Source organism: Salvelinus alpinus, chromosome 7 (genome assembly GCF_045679555.1).
Source record: "Salvelinus alpinus chromosome 7, SLU_Salpinus.1, whole genome shotgun sequence".
Classification (NCBI taxonomy): Eukaryota; Metazoa; Chordata; class Actinopteri; order Salmoniformes; family Salmonidae; genus Salvelinus; species Salvelinus alpinus.
Window position 1 is genome coordinate 19,129,908 of NC_092092.1, and position 20,148 is coordinate 19,150,055.

At 43.3% G+C, this 20,148-nt stretch overlaps 1 protein-coding gene across 22 annotated transcripts in view; it reads left to right on the forward strand.

Annotated features, from left to right (window-relative positions):
- The window catches only part of LOC139580539 (neurexin-1a-like), a 605,221-nt gene that overhangs the window by 240,500 nt on the left and 344,573 nt on the right, over window positions 1–20,148 (forward strand). For all 22 annotated transcript variants that reach the window (XM_071409319.1, XM_071409321.1, XM_071409331.1 and 19 more), the window contains 2 exons: window positions 502–632; window positions 804–1,056. In XM_071409319.1, coding sequence (XP_071265420.1) covers window positions 502–632; window positions 804–1,056 — 384 coding nt within the window. The remainder of the gene's footprint in view (window positions 1–501; window positions 633–803; window positions 1,057–20,148) is intronic.

The window sequence follows — 20,148 nt, forward strand, 5'->3', positions numbered from 1 at the left end:
CTCGGCTTGCAGTCATCTATATGACTGACACAGACCTGGGTTCAAATACTATAAAAAAATGCTTTATCTGTGCTTGATTGAGTTCGCTTGGCTTAATGGAATTAATAGGAGAGTCGAAAAAGTGCAAACCCGGCTAGAGCGAAAGTATTTGAAATATTTTGAGTAGTATTTGAAGCCAGGTATGTTTAACATTCATTCCAGAAGAAGAATATCCCAACCCTGTAATTCAACTTCTTGCTCCATCTGTATTGAACCATTTATTCATTAATCTAGTTTTTATTGGTGTGTTTGCAGCTGTAGTAGGAGTTTCATTCCGTTCTGTTGACATGTGAATAACATACAGTATATTAACAGTTGTTTATTGATTGATGTGTGTGTTACATTCAGGATCCATCTTGTCCATAATGACGAATCAACTGAATTGAAATGGAATTGCATCCATCCCCCAACACTTCCTCCTCCCAAAATTCTTACACCAACTCTCTCCCCGTCTCCACCCAGGTACCATCTCCATCAACACCCAGCGCCAGGCCTACACGGCCCCAGGAGAGAGTGAGATCCTGGACCTGGACGATAACCTGTACCTGGGAGGACTACCAGAGAATAAACTAGGCCTGGTCTTCCCCACAGAAGTACGTTACGATAGGATTGGATTTCAGTATTGTAAAGGGGCGTATATAACCGTTTAGGTTGAGTTCCTGAAAGATCAAACAATACATTTCTGTTACATTATCACGCAAAAGTCTGTGAACTTTAATTTCTGTTAGTCATTTTATTAACCAATGTTTAATCCACTTCTTCAGGTGTGGACGGCTCTCCTGAACTATGGCTACGTGGGCTGCATCCGGGACCTGTTCATCGATGGCCAGAGTAAAGATGTCCGCCGCATGGCCGAGGTTCAGAAGGCGGCCGGAGTCAAACCATCCTGCTCTAAAGAGCCGCCCAAGCAGTGCCTGTCAAACCCCTGTCAGAATAACGGTGTCTGCCGGGAGGGATGGAACCGTTACGTCTGTGACTGCTCAGGGACGGGATACCTGGGACGCTCCTGTGAGAGGGGTAAGACATCAGGTTTTAAACAGTTTTGCTCTGTATTTCATCTGTTTCTGGTTTTGATAAATGGCTATTGGTAAAGAGTTTTGTGACTCCTGTGATAGACGTTAGACACATCCCGTGTTTAAATTGATTGGTTGATTGGTTAGTTGCTGGAGGTTGGGATTGAGATCAAGATCAAGATTGTTTACACAGTTCTGACAATGCTTGTGTAAAAATAAAGTCTTGTTTGTTGAAAGGTCTCTGTATTGTAGTGCTGACTAGTTTGTTGAAAGGTCTCTGTATTGTAGTACTGACTAGTTTGTTGAAAGGTCTCTGTATTGTAGTGCTGACTAGTTTGTTGAAAGGTCTCTGTATTGTAGTACTGACTAGTTTGTTGAAAGGTCTCTGTATTGTAGTGCTGACTAGTTTGTTGAAAGGTCTCTGTATTGTAGTACTGACTAGTTTGTTGAAAGGTCTCTGTATTGTAGTGCTGACTAGTTTGTTGAAAGGTCTCTGTATTGTAGTACTGACTAGTTTGTTGAAAGGTCTCTGTATTGTAGTGCTGACTAGTTTGTTGAAAGGTCTCTGTATTGTAGTGCTGACTAGTTTGCTGGCTGTGTTTATTTCTATATTCTGCTGGACTCCAAGTTGTTTGGTGGGTGTGTGAACACTTCTCTCGGGACGTCAGTTTACATTCAGGTTATGAACGTAGATCCCTTCTCTCACTATCCTTACTTTACCCCACTGTGCACTGTCCTGTGGAGGAAAACAGAAGCAGGTGTGCGATTTAGTGGTGGTGGAGAAAGGGGAATTGAGGGGAGGAGGGCATCAGAATGAAATGTGAATATAATTGACATCAAAGGCTGCATTAAAAAAGAAGAGCTTTAAGCCGTTCATTACACACGCTGCAGATTTGGGATGCTTTGTCAAAGGAGAGAGAGGAGACACTACCTCCCTGCTTCGTTGTGTGCCTGTGTGTGTATAGTGGACACTTTGGGCTGCATGGTACTGAAGGAGGAGCCTGTCAGTTAGACTATTTAATAGCAGGGCATAAGTTACCAACTCCAAGAAAGCTAACAACAGAATATGAATACTAAATATATATGTTGGGGATGAGGATGAAGAGTGAGAGAGAGAACAGCTGACTGATGCCCTTCACATGAAAAGGTTTTCACTAACAGTCTGGAATAGTTTCTTCAAAAATATGAAGATTTATTTTCAATAAATAGTTGAATACAAAACATGGCAGCGTTAAAATAGTAAAAACAAGGATTAAAAGACTAAGACCAAGAATAAAATAAACATCTTCACTGGTCTGTCCTTGCTTATCTCTATCTGCCTCAGGCACTCGCCCACCAACATTAAACACATGTAGCTCACTAGGTCAATTAGTTTGGAGGAGCCTACAATTAGCAATTAGCCAACCTGTGCTGACATTCAAATGTTGCTCACACACATTCAATGAAAGGCAATTAACTGGTTAAAATGAAATGGTTGTAGAAAACAGGGCCATAAACACATAAAATACACATTTAGCACAACCAGGGGGAAATGATCAGGCTTAAGAGAGGATATGTTCACATCATCACAGAAAGAAAGAAAGAAAGAAAGAAAGAAAGAGAGAAAGAAAGAAAGAAAAAGAGGTGGAGGAAAGAGAGAGACAGAGAGCGAGAGACAGAGAGCGAGAGACAGAGAGCGAGAGACAGAGAGCGAGAGGCAGAGAGCGAGGGACAGAGAGCGAGAGACAGAGAGCGAGAGACAGAGAGCGAGAGACAGAGAGCGAGAGGCAGAGAGCGAGAGGCAGAGAGCGAGAGGCAGAGAGCGAGAGGCAGAGAGCGAGAGGCAGAGAGCGAGAGGCAGAGAGCGAGAGACAGAGAGCGAGAGACAGAGAGCGAGAGACAGAGAGCGAGAGACAGAGAAAACGAGAGACAGAGAGCCAGAGACAGAGAGCGAGAGACAGAGAGCGAGAGACAGAGAGCGAGAGGCAGAGAGCGAGAGGCAGAGAGCGAGAGACAGAGAGCGAGAGACAGAGAGCGAGAGACAGAGAAAACGAGAGACAGAGAGCCAGAGACAGAGAGCGAGAGACAGAGAGCGAGAGACAGAGAGCGAGAGACAGAGAAAACGAGAGACAGAGAGCCAGAGACAGAGAGCGAGAGACAGAGAGCGAGAGACAGAGAGCGAGAGACAGAGAAAACGAGAGACAGAGAGCCAGAGACAGAGAGCGAGAGACAGAGAGCGAGAGACAGAGAGCGAGAGACAGAGAGCCAGAGACAGAGAGCCAGAGACAGAGAGCGAGAGACAGAGAGCGAGAGACAGAGAGCGAGAGACAGAGAGCGAGAGACAGAGAGCGAGAGACAGAGAGCGAGAGACAGAGAGAGAGAGAGAGAGAATGAGGGAATGAGGGGCATAGCTACAGTGATGGCAGAGGTTGGTGGCACCTTATTTGGGGAGGACGGGCTCATAGTAATGGCTGGAACAGAATCAGTGGAATGGTTTGAGATTCACCAAACACGTGGTATCCATGTGGTTAATACTATTCCATTTATTCCATTCCAGACATTATTATGAGCCGTCCTCCCCTCAGCAGCCTCCTGTGAGTGAAAGTATAGGCCTCCTAAACTGCACTGTAAAATGGCTGTCTTCTCCTGCTAACCATTTGGCTCATTAAACCACTCACTCATGACCGGACTCCGAGTGGAATATCATCTCTCTCCCTCCTCTTCCTCCCTCCTATCTGAGGTATAGAGAGGGGGGGGAACTATTAGTAGGTAGAGGGAGAGAGAGAAAATGAGAGTTTGAGAGTCTCCAAGGATTCCCCTTTGCTGTGAATAAGACATACACTACCAGTCAAAAGTTTGGACACATCTACTTATTCAAGGGTTTTTCTTTATTTTTACTATTTTCTACATTGTTGAATAATAGTGAAGACATCAAAACTATGAAATAACACATATGGAATCATGTACTGTAGTAACCAAAAAAGTGTTAAACAAATCAAGATATCATTTATATTCGAGATTCTTCAAAGTAGCCACCCTTTGCCTTGATGACAGCTTCGCACACTCTTGGCATTCTCTCAACCAGCTTCATAAGGTAGTCACCTGGAATGCATTTCAATTAACAAGTGTGCCTTGTTAAAAGTTAATTTGTGGAATGTATTTCCTTTTTAATACTTTTGAGCCAATCAGTTGTGTTGTGAGGTAGGGGTAGTATACAGAAGATAGCTCTATTTGGTCCATATTATGTCAAGAACAGCTCAAATAAGCAAAGAGAAATGACAGTCCATCATTACTTTACGACATGAAGATCAGTCAATCCGGAAAATTTCAAAAACGTTGAAAGTTTTTCAAGTTCAGTCGCAAAAAACATCAAGCACAATGATGAAACTGGCTCTCATCAGGACCGCCACAGGAAAGGAAGACCCAGAGTTACCTCTGCTGCAGAGGATAAGTCCATTAGAGTTACCAGCCTCAGAAATTGCAGCCCAAATAAATGCTTCACACAGTTCAATAACAGACACATCTCAACATCAACTGTTCAGAGTAGACTGCGTGAATCAGGCCTTCATTGTCGAATTGCTGCAAAGACACCAATAATAATAAGAGACTTGTTTGGGCCAAGAAACACGAGCAATGGACATTAGACCTGTGGAAATCTGTCCTTTGGTCTGATGAGTCCAAATTTGCGATTTTTGGTTCCAACTGCCGTGTCTTTGTGAGACGCAGTGTAGGTGAACGGATGATCTCTGCATGTGTGGTTCCCACTGTGAAGCATAGAGGAGGAGGTGTGATGGTGTGGGGGTGCTTTGCTGGTGACACTGTCAGTGATTTATTTAGAATTCAAAGCACATCTAACCAGCATGGCTACCACAGCATTCTGCAGCGATCTCATCTGGTTTGCGCTTAGTGGGACTATCATTTGTTTTTCAACAGGACAATGACCCAACACACCTCCAGGCTGTGCAAGGGCTATTTGACCAAGAAGGAGAGTGATGGAGTGCTGCATCAGATGACCTGGCCTCCACAATCACCCGACCTCAACCCAATTGAGATGGTTTGGGATGAGCTGGACCGCAGCCATCAAGGAAAAGCAGCCAACAAGTGCTCCTCATATGTAGGAACTCCTTCAAGACTGTTGGAAAAGCATTCCAGGTGAAGCTGGTTGAGAAAATGCCAAGAGTGTGCAAAGCTGTCATCAAGGCAAAGGGTGGCTACTTTGAGGAATCTAAAATATAAGTTGATTTGGTTACCTACATGATTCCATATGTGTTATTTCATCGTTTTGATATCTTCATAAATATTCTACAATGTAGAAAATAGTAAAAATAAAGAAAAACCCTTGAATGAGTAGGTGTATCCAAACTTTTGACTGGTACTCTATATGTAATTATCGTAAAGATTTGTAGTGCACTGTGTGTTGGTGTTCTGTGTCATAAAAATTAAGATAACCATATTTCATATTGGCAATTCATTTCCAATCACTTGGCATTTCAACCGAGTTAAACATCGATCAAGACAAAATTATAACTTTGCTTTTTCATTGGAACCCAATATGTATTTAGTCTACAAAATATTGTATGCATTTGTGAAGTGCGTGCGTTTGTAAGCATGCGTGACTGAACGCGTGTGTATGTTTCATTCTGTCACCATGTAATTAGATACTGCTGTCTCTTGTCCCACTCGGCTGCATCTTGTTTTTACGGGGAGGCGTTGCTGTAATGCCAAACTGGCCTGGATGCCTTATCGACCAATGCTGCTGTTTATGACACACACACACATACAAACACACACACACACACACACACACACACACACACACACACACACACACACACACACACACACACACACACACACACACACACACACACACACACACACACATACAGTTTATGTTTATTATAATTGTGTTGCCGTGCTATCTGCGTCCCGACTTCTCCTGAGAAACACAGCCGATATAATATTTTTTCCTCCATCTTCCGTGATGCATCTTGCATCATTTTAATTCTCCAGTTGTCTACAACATAAAAAAATATCCAATCTCCTTCACTACTTAAAGTCTGGGATTTGGAAGGCTGTTAGATTGTCCTTTTCTCTTTGGGAGCCAGTTTGTTGGAGTCCGTCACACTTTTCCTGTTGTATTTGTAGATGTAAGAAGAAGTGAGATATTTGTAGATTTTGTAGAAGTAAGTTTGTGTTATGAGCTACTGTACTGTACAGGTCCTATTTGTATGTTGTATTTGTAGATGAGTTGGGTAGTATGGATTCAGGTTGCTGTGATGTAACCTATTAGTGCCTACTGTACTGTACGCTAAAGTGGTCAAGCGTAAGCAGAGTTTAGCATGGTCGGTCACTCACTGTGACTGTCCTGGTTTTGGCCAGTCAGCACTCTGACTGCTCCGAGGCTCTCTCTGTGTGTGTGTGTGTGTGTGTGTGTGTGTGTGTGTGTGTGTGTGTGTGTGTGTGTGTGTGTGTGTGTGTGTGTGTGTGTGTGTGTGTGTGTGTGTGTGTGTGTGTGTGTGTGTGTGTGTGTGTGTGTGTGTGTGTCTGCGCATGCATCCATCTGTGTCTGTGTTTCCTGTTTCGGCCCAGCATTGACCTCCTGACCCCTCTGATTGGCTGTAGGCTGATTAGCTACAAGCTGTGACTATCAACATCCTCCTCAGTTCATTGGAGCAAATTTGACTGTCTGTTTACAGAGACACTTTACATCAGTAGTGTCCTTATACTGGCATGCTAGTAGATACCCATAGACTTCCAGTCATTGTGCTAACGCTAGTTAGCATTGCCTCGGAAAACGACCTCTAACTTACTTCATACTGGACACAGAGACATATTTGCTATCCATGAGTTCATCTGACTCTGGGGAAGTAGATAAAGGGCCTTGTTGCCAAAATCCCAAAGTATCCCTTTAAGACAGTATCTTGGATCTTTCATAGGGAATCTTATAAATGCTACTGAAGTCATGGTGGAACTGATGAAAATGTGTATTTTATGAAGCAAGTGTCACAAAGTTTAGTTTGTGATTTTACTCTGTCCATTTGTTGCCTTCACCTCAAACACATGCAGGTGTTTAATCTGAAACACAGCAACATATTTGTTATGTAATGACAAATAACAGATGTTCAACTTCACTTCTTTTCACTCAATTCTGCAATTGCTCATCCCTACTGCATAAATAGCTGAACAGTTTAGGATTATCTCACAAGAAAACCCACGAAATGGGCAATCAACGCAGATGGAATCGTAAAAAAAATAGCACCATCATGAATGTGTATGTATTGTAAATGTATTCTGTAAGGCCCTTCTGTAAGGCCCTGTTACTGTTTCAGCATAGTTCACCACTATTACCACATAACATCCGTACGCACTGTTTTACTAAATAGTCACCAAATAGCACGGGTGTATACATCCATGTTGGAACAGGCATAGCTGTAACACGGTATGCACACACTGTTCTCTGTGGGCTTCAGAGGCAGAGGACATTCACTCTCTCTCTCTCTCAGTTTCAGTGAATAGGGTAGTGTGAATGACAGTAGGAGTATTAGGAAATATTACAAATATTAAGAAATACATAATTCAGGAGCTTTTTTGGCGACGTGGTGGTTATAGGAGAACAAAAAGAGAAAGTGAGAGAGAGAGAACAGAGAGAGTGAGGGGGAAGGAGGGAGGGAGTGAGAGAAGAGAGAGGGGAGGAGACAGCATAGAGGAGAGAGCTGTGAACGTACCCAGTCTGATGATTTCCTCTCCTTGCCTCTCACTCTACGGGTCTAATGTTTCCCATCCCTGCTAATGAGCTGACAGAGAAGGAGGGCACACAGTAGGACGTGAGGGAGGGAGAGAGAGAGAGCGAAAGAGAGGTAGAGAGAGGTTAGTCAATGGTAGTACTTGGAATGAGGAATGGAGGGAGGCAGGGAGAGAGAAAGAGATGAGCCAGGACAGCAACATAATTAGATCCAAACAAATCAAGAGAAAACCAAAATATAATTTCTTGACACATTGGAAGAGCAAGCTAGAATGCTATTTGGGCCTAAACAGAGAGTACACAGTGGCAGAATACCTGACCACTGTGACTGACCCAAACTTAAGGAAAGATGTGACTATGTACAGACTCAGTGAGCATAGTCTTGCTATTGAGAAAGGCCACCGTAGGCAGACCTGGCTCTCAAGAGAAGACAGACTATGTGCACACTGCCCACAAAGTGAGGTGGAAACTGAGCTGCACTTCCTAACCTCCTGCCAAATGTATAACCATATTAGAGACACATATTTCCCTCAGATTACACAGATCCACAAAGAATAAAAAAAATAAAAAACAATTTTGATAAACTCCCATATCTACTGGGTGAAAAACCACAGTGTGCAATCACAGCAGCAAGATTTGTGACCTGTTTGCACAAGAAAAGGGCAACCAGTGAAGAACAAACACCATTGTAAATACAACACATATTTATGTTAATTAATTTCCTCTTTTGTACTTTAACCATTTGCACATCGTTACAACACTGTATATATACATAATATTACATTTGAAATGTCTTTATTCTTTTGTACCTTCTGTGAGTGTAATGTTTACTCTTCATTTTTATTGTTTATTTCACTTTTGTTTATTATCTACTTCACTTTGCTTTGGCAATGTTAACATATGTTTCCCATGCCAATAAAGCCCTTAAATTGAATTGAATTAAGGGAGAGAGAATATGGGCATAAGGGATGCAAGTCATTTCCACGTTATGAAGATAAAGAGGTGAGCCCACTTGGATTCATATGTATTCATATGTACTCTTTTGTATTGACTTAATGGAAAACCTGTACACTGTAAAGGGGTTACTGTGAATTTAACAGTAGCTTACAGGCAGCTCGGTGTCAAGTACAATTCTGTTTTTCATATTACAGTACAGCTACTGTAATATAAATACGGTATCAAAGCAAATACCATTTAATGACACAAAGTACAATACTGTACATTGGACTTTATTATACTGTAAAAAAGTAAATGCTACTGTAATCTAAATTATTGAATGAATGAAATTCATTGAGGGGTGGGGCTTGTATTTCACAGTATTTTACAGTAATTACAAGCGATTTGTGCAAGCAGGTTTACTGCTAGGTTTACACATTAGAGCATATGAATTAATATTTGGTGTTAGATATCACTTGCACTTCTAGAGGCTTTAACAAAGGCTTCCAAACTGGCAGTGACTACAGGGCAACAACCAAAAGGACATAGCAAAATGCGCAACCATTTAAGGTTCAATACTTGCTGCCCCTCCAATCTGTCCCCTATACAGTTTAAATTGAATGGGCTCTATAAGCATCTAACAGTTAAATTTGTACAGCATTCTGACTCACGGGTGCACCAAATATAGCCGTCTACAAGGCATGCCTCAAAATATGCTATAACAACAATACCATGCACCCACTAGTGGTCAAAAGGTTTTTGGCGCTCTAAAGATATGGTACGGTACTGTATTCTGTGGGGTGGAATTACAGTACCATTCGCAATACAGTAATGTTCCCACAATGCACCATCATTTACAGTATGCTGCAATTAAACATTTTAGATTTTTTTTTTACTCTTGATAATACCTAAAGTGTCCATATAAATTACAGTTTTCCATTACAGTGTATGTTGAACCCTGATTACACTTCAGTCTGGTCACAGATAGAACAAGGAGCCAGATGTTTCACCGGATGTGTAAATCTGAAGCATCCGGTTGGCATTTTCACTCCCCACAAAATATGATGAGTAGAGAAAGCCCAGTGGCTGGCAGTGGGAGAAGATGCAGCGAGATGGAACATTCTGGAACTGGACCGACATTCTGGAACTGGGCCGACATTCTGGAACTGGACCGACATTCTGGAACTGGACCGACATTCTGGAACTGGGCCGACATTCTGGAACTGGACCGACATTCTGGAACTGGGCCGACATTCTGGAACTGGACCGACATTCTGGAACTGGACCGACATTCTGGAACTGGGCCGACATTCTGGAACCGGGCCGACATTCTGGAACCGGGCCGACATTCTGGAACCGGGCCGACATTCTGGAACCGGACCGACATTCTGGAACCGGACCGACATTCTGGAACCGGACCGACATTCTGGAACCGGGCCGACATTCTGGAACCGGACCGACATTCTGGAACCGGGCCGACATTCTGGAACCGGACCGACATTCTGGAACCGGGCCGACATTCTGGAACCGGACCGACATTCTGGAACCGGACCGACATTCTGGAACCGGGCCGACATTCTGGAACCGGGCCGACATTCTGGAACCGGGCCGACATTCTGGAACCGGACCGACATTCTGGAACCGGGCCGACATTCTGGAACCGGGCCGACATTCTGGAACCGGGCCGACATTCTGGAACCTGGCCGACATTCTGATGATTTTCTCATTGAAGAAAAGCCGATCTCAATACAGTTTTCTGCCCCCAAAACTACATCTGTTACACATGTTGTAGACCCTTTGCCAAAGTCTCTAAATACTGTGTTGTTTAGAAGGAGTGTAAGGGTGAATTTAGGTATTGCTCAAGCACACTTCACAGAGAAGTTGTTCCCTAACGGAAATATGCAAATAAATGCTAGGACGCGCAAATAGAATCTCGCTAGCTCGTTGCTTGGCTCTGCCCACCTCCTTGCATGTTCTGCCCACTATGCTTATTTTGCTCCCATTGAAAATTACACAGATGATCTATCTTGGGTTAGTTATAAATATATTTGGTCTGGTGTTTCACCTCAGCTTTTTCTCTCTTCATATGGCCCCTTCTTCTCTTTCTGTTGCCCTCTCTTCACACCCTTTTTTCCTCTCTCCCTCCTGCTCTCCCCCTCTCAATCTCTGGTGTTATGCCATGTGTGTGACTGGCGTCGGCGGTTAGAGCTGTCTAGCTAGAGAGTAGGAGCCGTGGTGCAGACAGACAGAACGGAGGATCCAACCTGGCACACTGCCAGCTGTTTTGATGTCTCCAGATTGTAGACTGGAGCCTGTGTTTGTGTGTGTGTGACACAGGAGGCTGCTGAGGGGAGGACAGCTCATAATAATGGCTGGGATGGAGTAAATGGAATGGCATCAAACACATGGAATTTTGAAAGGATCTGTTGTACACCCGACCGTTGCTGATGTGAAGGAGATAAGGAGTAACACTGAAATGAAAAGGAATTTCTGCACCTTCAGGATCAGTGCACCATTTTTTATTTAATTAGGCTGATCTCTCGGTCGCCAGACCTTCATCAGAGCATACAAATACACACAATGGCACAATGGCACAACGTGTGTGAATGCAATCAGGCATGAGGAGCAACACCTGTGTACAGCACAAATGCCAGGAGGCACATCAGCAATCAATTATCTCAGAAAAAGTGTGCCTTGATCAAGGCAGTTAAGGTTTTATATTTCAGTTTTTACATAATTTTTCCTTACGTAATTGTACATAAAAATAATAATGAAATAAAGAAAATATAAATATATATACACTACCGTTCAAAAGTTTGGGGTCACTTAGAAATGTCCTTGTTTTTTTTTTTTAAAGCACAGTTTTGTCCATTAAAATAACATCAAATTGATCAGAAATATAGTGTAGACATTGTTAATGTTGTAAATGACTATTGTAGCTGGAATCGGCAGATTTGTTAATGGCATATCTACATACAGTAGACGTACAGAGACCCATTACAATCAACCATCACTCCTGTGTTCCAATGGCACGTTGTGTTAGCTACTCCAAGTTTATAATTTTAAATGGATAATTGATTATGAGAAAACCCTTCTGCAATTGTGTTAGCACAGCTGAAAACTGTTGTTCTGATTAAAGAAGCAATAAAACTGTCCTTCTTTTGACTAGTTGAGTATCTGGAGCATCAGCATTTGTAGGCTCGATTACAGGCTCAAAATGGCCAGAAACAAAGACCTTTCTTCTAAAACTCGTCAGTCTATTCCTGTTCTGAGAAATGAAGGCTATTCCATGTGAGAAATTGCCAAGAAACTGAAGATCTCGTACAACGATGTGTACTACTCCCTTCACAGACAAGCGCAAACTGGCTCTAACCAGAATAGAATGAGGAGTGGGAGGCCCCGGTGCACAACTGAGCAAGAGGACATTTACATTAGAGTGTCTAGTTTGAGAAACAGGCGCCTCACAAGTCCTCAACTGGCAGCTTCATTAAATAATACCTGCAAAACACCAGTCTCAACTTCAACAGTGAAGAGGCGACTCCGGGATGCTGAAAAAGCCATATCTCAGACTGGCCAATAAAAAGAAAAGATTAAGATGGGCAAAATAACACAGACACTGGAACTTTGCCTAGAAGGCCAGCATCCCGGAGTCGCCTCTTCACTGTTGACGTTGAGACTGGTGTTTTAGAATAACTGTTTCTGACTCATATCGATGCCACATAGACTGTTTTCAAAGGGATTCTTTACTTACTAAAGGCAGTTAAAGAAATGTTTGAGTTTGATACAATTCCATCAATTCCGTTCCAGCCATTACTATGAGCCCGTCCCACCAACATCATATGATGTATGTTTGTGCGTACGTGGGTATATGTGTCTGTATATGTGTCTGTATATGTGTCTGTATGTGTGTGTGTGTGTGTGTGTGTGTGTGTGTGTGTGTGTGTGTGTGTGTGTGTGTGTGTGTGTGTGTGTGTGTGTGTGTGTGTGTGTGTGTGTGTGTGTGTGTGTGTGTGTGTGTGTTTGTGCGTGCGTGCGTGCGTGTGTGTGTGTGTGTGTTTGTGCATGTGTGTATCAGTGTGCAGCTAGCAGGCAGAAAGAGCTGTCAGAAGAATTAGCCTTCACATCTCCATGCATGGTGTACCATACCACCCGGTGGCTAAATACAGCTACTGCATATGGTGTGGGAGGAGGAGCAATGCACACACACACACGCACACGCACACACACACACACACACACACACACACACACACACACACACACACACACACACACACACACACACACACACACACACACACACACACACACACACACACACACACACACACACACACACACACAAGGGAAAAGAGGCAGAGGAAAAGGAGGGAGAAGAAGAGGAAGGAAAACGAGCAAAGAGCGATGCCGCAACGAGACCCGCTTTGAATAGCAGAAGACACACACACTGCATTCACCACCCAGTCTGTCATTCACCATGAGATGTGCCTGTACTGCACTGCACCTTGCCTACCATATGGGTACACATACAGACACACACAAACACACACATGCACACAGACACAGTCTGCCCCTTCCCTACCATCTGGGCACCCACCTCCACCCTCCGCTCTCTCTCTGCTACAACAATATTTAAGACAATATCTAATTACCAACTGAAACTGGATGGTTTAGAGAGAGAAGCAATGAGGGGGAGGGCATTTAGGATGCATTCAGGAGGACATTTAGGATGTGTTCAGGAGGACATTTAGGATGCATTCAGGAGGACATTTAGGATATGTTCAGGAGGACATTTAGGATGTTTTCAGGAGTACATTTAGGATGTGTTCAGGAGGACATTTAGGATGTGTTCAGGAGGACATTTAGGATGTTTTCAGGAGGACATTTAGGATGCATTCAGGAGGACATTTAGGATGTGTTCAGGAGGACATTTAGGATGTGTTCAGGAGGACATTTAGGATGTTTTCAGGAGGACATTTAGGATGCGTTCAGGAGGACATTTAGGATGTGTTCAGGAGGATATTTAGGATGCATTCAGGAGGACATTTATGATGTGTTCAGGAGGACATTTAGGATGTGTTCAGGAGGACATTTAGAATGTGTTCAGGAGGGCATTTAGGATGTGTTCAGGAGGACATAAAGGATGCATTCAGATGGACATTTAGGATGTGTTCAGGAGGACATTTAGGATGTTTTCAGGAGGACATTTAGGATGCATTCAGGAGGACATTTAGGATGTGTTCAGGAGGACATTTAGGATGTGTTCAGGAGGACATTTAGGATGTGTTCAGGAGGACATTTAGGATGTTTTCAGGAGGACATTTAGGATGGATTCAGGAGGACATGTATGATGTGTTAAGTGGGACATTTAGGATGTGTTCAGTAGGACATTTAGGATGTGTAGGAGGACATTTAGGATGTGTTCAGGAGGACATTTAGGATGTGTTCAGGAGGACATTTAGGATGTGTTCAGGAGGACATTTAGGATGTGTTCAGGAGTACATTTTGGATGTGTTCAGGAGGACATTTAGGATGCGTTCAGGAGGACATGTAGGATGTGTTCAGGAGTACATTCAGGATGTGTTCAGGAGGACATTTAGAAATTATTTAGGAGGACATTTAGGATGTGTTCAGGAGGACATGTATGATGTGTTCAGGAGTACATTTAGGATGTGTTCAGGAGGACATTTAGGATGCATTCAGGAGGACATTTATGATGTGTTCAAGAGGACATGCATGATGTGTTCAGGAGGAAATTATTTAGGAGTACATTTAGGATGTGTTCAGGAGGACATTTCGGATGAGTTCAGGAGGACATTTAGGATGCGTACAGGCCGGGAAAGATAAAATTGATGTCTGCTTCATTAAAACATTTTCCTAAAAGGTGTGTGTGTGTCTGTGTGTGTGGTTGATTGGACAGTGTAGTGTAGTCTCCTCTACAGTGAGTGGACTTGACAGTGCCATATCCTGACAGTGGTCTTTTACAGGCAGCAGGGCTCAGATAAAGCTGTTTTACAGACTCAGCTCCAGGCAGGGGGGGGGGGGGGGGCACATTAGATTTTGGCCCAGGATAATAGCCACCTCTCTGGCCTTGGAACTGGCAATATTCTCCATGTCTCTCCATGTTTCCATCAATCTGTTGATAATGATAGATTTAAAAAATCCAATGAACCAGCATATCTCTATCTCTCCCCCCCTCTCTCTCCCCTCTCTCTCTCTCGCTCTCTCTCTCCTCCTCTCTCTGTCAATCTTTCCACCAAGTTGGCAAGTTGTTTCTATCTTCTCTAAATTTACCAGCCAGTCTGTCTACTTCCTCCTTCCTCAGTAGTGTACACTAAGATATTCAGTCTGAGTGGTCTGGAGAAGCACTGGAGAATGGAGACATAAGATATTCAGAGACAGGGGTCTGGAGAAACACTGGAAAATGGAGACATAAGATATTCAGAGACAGGGGTCTGGAGAAACACTGGAGAATGGAGACATAAGACATTCAGAGACAGGACAGGGATCTGGAGAAACACTGGAGAATGGAGACATAAGACATTCAGAGACAGGACAGGGGTCTGGAGAAACTCTGGAGAATGGAGACATAAGCTATTCAGAGACAGGGGTCTGGAGAAACACTGGAGAATGGAGACATAAGATATTCAGAGACAGGGGTCTGGAGAAACACTGGAGAATGGAGACATAAGATATTCAGAGACAGGGGTCTGGAGAAACACTGGAGAATGGAGACATAAGACACTCCGAGACAGGGGTCTGGAGAAACACTGGAGAATGGAGACATAAGACACTCCGAGACAGGGGTCTGGAGAAACACTGGAGAATGGAGACATAAGACATTCAGAGACAGGACAGGGGTCTGGAGAAACACTGGAGAATGGAGACATAAGACACTCCGAGACAGGGGTCTGGAGAAACACTGGAGAATGGAGACATAATATATTCAGAGACAGGGATCTGGAGAAACACTGGAGAATGGAGACATAAGACATTCAGAGACAGGACAGGGGTCTGGAGAAACACTGGAGAATGGAGACCAGTGGCGTGTATTCATGGATGCCAAAGGAAGCCAGGCTTCCTAAAACAATTGACCCCCCCCCCCCCCCCCCATTTAAAATAAATAAATAACATGTATTAATTTTTCGTCTCTTTGTTTCATAATTTTCCTTCAATTTGCAAGAGGCTGAATGTATCTCACAGGAGAAAGCATCTGAGCGAGTAAAACAGCCCCCCTCTATGTCTCTGCGTGTTGGCCATCTATCTGATGTTGTCTGGTCCAAACGACTATGAAATTGTTGTCGCCCGTAGCATTGAAAGCAAGGGAAGCCAGCAAGCATGGCTGGAATCCCTTGACAAAAAATGTATAAAATAATAGCCAATCAGAGTTGAGCTAAACTGAGCGAGCTAAACTGTGAATGGTCCTGGCGCACCAAAAAAAAATGTAAAGGGAAACCAGCTTGGATTTGGTGTCTCTCCTATCAAATCCCATTGAGAGCATACGTCATTGACAGAACAATTTGAATTGTTTCATCTCCTTGTGTTGTTGTCCTCTGGTGGCTAGCTAGCCAGCTAATTAAAATTGGCCCTTTCCTAAATTAGCTACGGATAGAGATATGGATTTGGACTTGAGCTTTTACTTAATTCTCCGTACTGGCCAATGATTATAACGATAATTCTGATCCAACCATTAATTCATACATTGTTGTGCCCTTGGCCTGAGAGGATGGAAGTTCAATATGTAGCTAGATTTAGAAGGCTAATGTTAACTAGCTAACGTTGCCCATGAATGGAAGTTAGGCAAGTGAGCAAGCATTTTAGCCAGGTAACCTAGGACATGAAGGAGAGGAGGATGGAATTGGCGTTTCTCTGCAAGTAGGGTGATTCAACATGTTTTTCTACTTGCACGAACGCGCACAGACATACACACTCAGACGTACACAGCAACCATGGACAGTCAAATCATATTTAGCTTAAGTTGATTGGACTAACTTGTTTTTGGTATCTTTTAGTTGTCACTGTAGACAAAGCCGAGGTGATTTGATGATGTTGAAATGTTGAAGTTGAAATGGTGCTGGAATAGTGGAGGCAGCTCCTGTTTTCTTTGTGACTTGTGGTAACTCTGTGTGGTTCTAAATCAATAGTTGTTTAGTGGTCTGAAAATGTCAGAAACATTAACTTGCTTGACCATGCTGTATGTCATGTAACTGTCTGTTACTGTACATTAATAAGCTTTGTGGACTTCACTGGACAGAGGTTGCTAACCGGTTTTGTGATAAAACAGGTGTGGTTGAATTTATTCTGCCACTGTGTTTCCTTATTGTCTCGGCCTTTAGGCCTATATATCACGGTAGCGGTGGGGGGGGGGGGGGCTTGGCATCCCCAGTGATTTTACCCATGCACCGCTACTGCTGGAGACATAAGATATTCAGAGACAGGGGTCTGGAGAAAGACATACGATATTCAGAGAAAGGGGTCTGGAGAAAGACTGGAGACATACGATATTCAGAGACAGGGGTCTGGAGAAAGACTGGAGACATAAGATATTCAGAGACAGGGGTCTGGAGAAAGACTGGAGACATACGATATTCAGAGACAGGGGTCTGGAGAAAGACTGGAGACATAAGATATTCAGAGACGGGGGTCTGGAGAAAGACTGGAGACATAAGATATTCAGAGACAGGGGTCTGGAGAAAGACATACGATATTCAGAGAAAGGGGTCTGGAGAAAGACTGGAGACATAAGATATTCAGAGACAGGGGTCTGGAGAAAGACTGGAGACATAAGATATTCAGAGACAGGGGTCTGGAGAAAGACTGGAGACATAAGCAGGCTGAATAATGAATGATGCCTGTGGTCCAATTCTTGCTGTTTGTTATGAATGTTGAACATACATTTCTCCAAAGCCCCTTGGCGACTGTAATTCGGCGATAGTTGAATTGGATTGGGTGGATCAGGCCTGGTGGTGCTATAGGTGTGGCTTTGACATGCGGGTGACAACTTGGCTCACCCTCTTGCAAACCTCCACTCAAGGGAGGAAGGGAGAGAGATGGGGGGGGGGGGGGGGGCAGGGAGAGAGGGTGAGAAAATGAGAGAGAGGGAAGAGAGAGAGGAGATGGTGGAGAGGTACCTCAACCATGTCCCCCTTGTTAAGATTACTGCCTAATTTGTTTCTCTAAAGCAGTCTGTCCCCTAGCTAGATGTTGTTGCGTCCTCCTCAAGAGAGCGTGAGGTGTCACACACACACACACACACACACACACACACACACACACACACACACACACACACACACACACACACACACACACACACACACACACACACACACACACACACACACACACACACACACACACACACACACACACACACTTACAAAATGGCGAGAATAGATGCTTACCATATTGTCCTCCACACCTCTTCCTCTCCTCCCCTTAACAGGTTCTGCTTGTCTTAAAGCAGACAGTGATTTGGTCGCTACTTGCTCCGTTTCAGCTTCAATCCCCCTGCTTTATTTTGATATTACACATGGTTGTGTGGCATTAAAAATGAAGTGAGTGCTGCTCCAACAATGGATGTTTGACAGGTGCCCACTTTGCATTTGATAATGATGCTCTCACATGTCAGATTTCATATTTCCACATCGTTCTCAGAATTTCTTATTTACGCTGCTAGCTGCCTGACAGCCTGTTATACGCATCTCAACAGAGACGACAGAGTCCTATCCCGTGTCCCAAATGGCACCCTATTTAGTGCACTACTTTTGACCAGCACCTATCAACACTAGTGCACTGTATAAGGAATAAGGTGCCATTTGGGACGAATCCCTGGATGAGATGCAATGTTTATGAATTTATTCAGATTTTGATTTCACTCAGATTGTGATTACTTGTTTTTATCTAGCTAGGGCTGACAACGGCCCAGTATTAGAATACAGAGCACCATTGTGTAACTCTACAATTCTCTGTAATTGTGAAAGAACTCATAGGCATTCTCGACACAAGTAAACATCACATTAATCATTTGGATTGTTGTCTGTGGCTTGCCGTAGACAGAGAGGAAAAGGAGAATACCTGTGGTCATTATGGTCACATGTACAGTAGGATATATTCATTCAGGTCTAGTTCAATAGAATGTACCACAGATGTATGAATATAAATGCAATGCCATGGCAATTTCACAGGTCATATGGACAGCTAATCCAATAAGACATATGAGGGAAAAAAGTGTGAGTGAGGAAGGAAAATGGATGTTGACTTAAACATGGTTAGGGCCTGTACCTGGTACCATGTACCATGTAGAGAGACATCTGATAGAGAGGAGATGTGAGCAGACAGAGATGAGTGACTGCAGAAACTTCTGCTCTCTCTCTCTCTCTCTCTCTCTCTCTCTCTCTCTCTCTCTCTCTCTCTCTCTCTCTCTCTCTCTCTCTCTCTCTCTCTCTCTCTCTCTCTCTCTCTCTCTCTCTCTCTCTCTCTCTCTCTCTCCTCTATCCCTTCTTTCTCTCCCTCTCTCTCTCCCTTATCGTTCTCTCTCCCCTCTTGCTCTCTCTCTCATTCTCTCTCTCTCTTTCTTCTCTTTCTCTCTCCCCTCTTTCTATCTCTCTCTCGTTCTCTCTCTGTCTTCTCTCTCCCTTCTGCCTCGCTCTCTCTCTTCTCTCTCCCTTCTCTTTCTCTTGCCCCTCTTTATTTATCTCTCTCTCTCTCTGTACCTTCCTGGAGTGACTCAAAGTGAATGCGAGATAGATCGTTACCATGGTGAAGAGGATAAAGGACTATCTTTTTGGCTGAGGTGAGAGATAGCGTCTAACTTCAAGAAAGGGGAATCAGGACAATTTAGTAAAGTGGTGCGAAAAGGAGAGAATATCAGATTTGCGATTTAAGTATAATAAACAATCCCATTGGAAAGTAGACCTGCATGATATGCCCTTGCAGACTTCCACACACTGCCTAATTTTACTTACTAGCCCATCCAAACAGCGTTCATGTTGTAATGGGTCATTTCTAGCAGTAATAATACCCAATCTTTATCCCATTTATACCCTCTATGTCAGAGGTTGTCACTAATATTTCTGAGGTCACAAAGTCAAATTGATTCATTCATGATATCAAATGGATTCACACATGATATTTAGGATAGCTTACTATTAACATGGACCATCAAGCTATGTCATTTTCTATTTTAGGACTTGGGGGTATCAGAAACAAATGTGTAAAACATAATTTGATGAATCGGGCATTATTTCCATTATCTCAAATCAGGTAGGCTAATACCAAATTTGAATGAAGTATATTCTTTTGAGTAATTTAAATGCATCAGAAAGGGATTGGAAAGTTCAGAAAAACATCAGGGATGATGATAATCATTGAGCAATAACTTTGTATGATCTTTTGTGAGAATCAATTCATTTCCCAGAGTGATTCTGTGCAAAT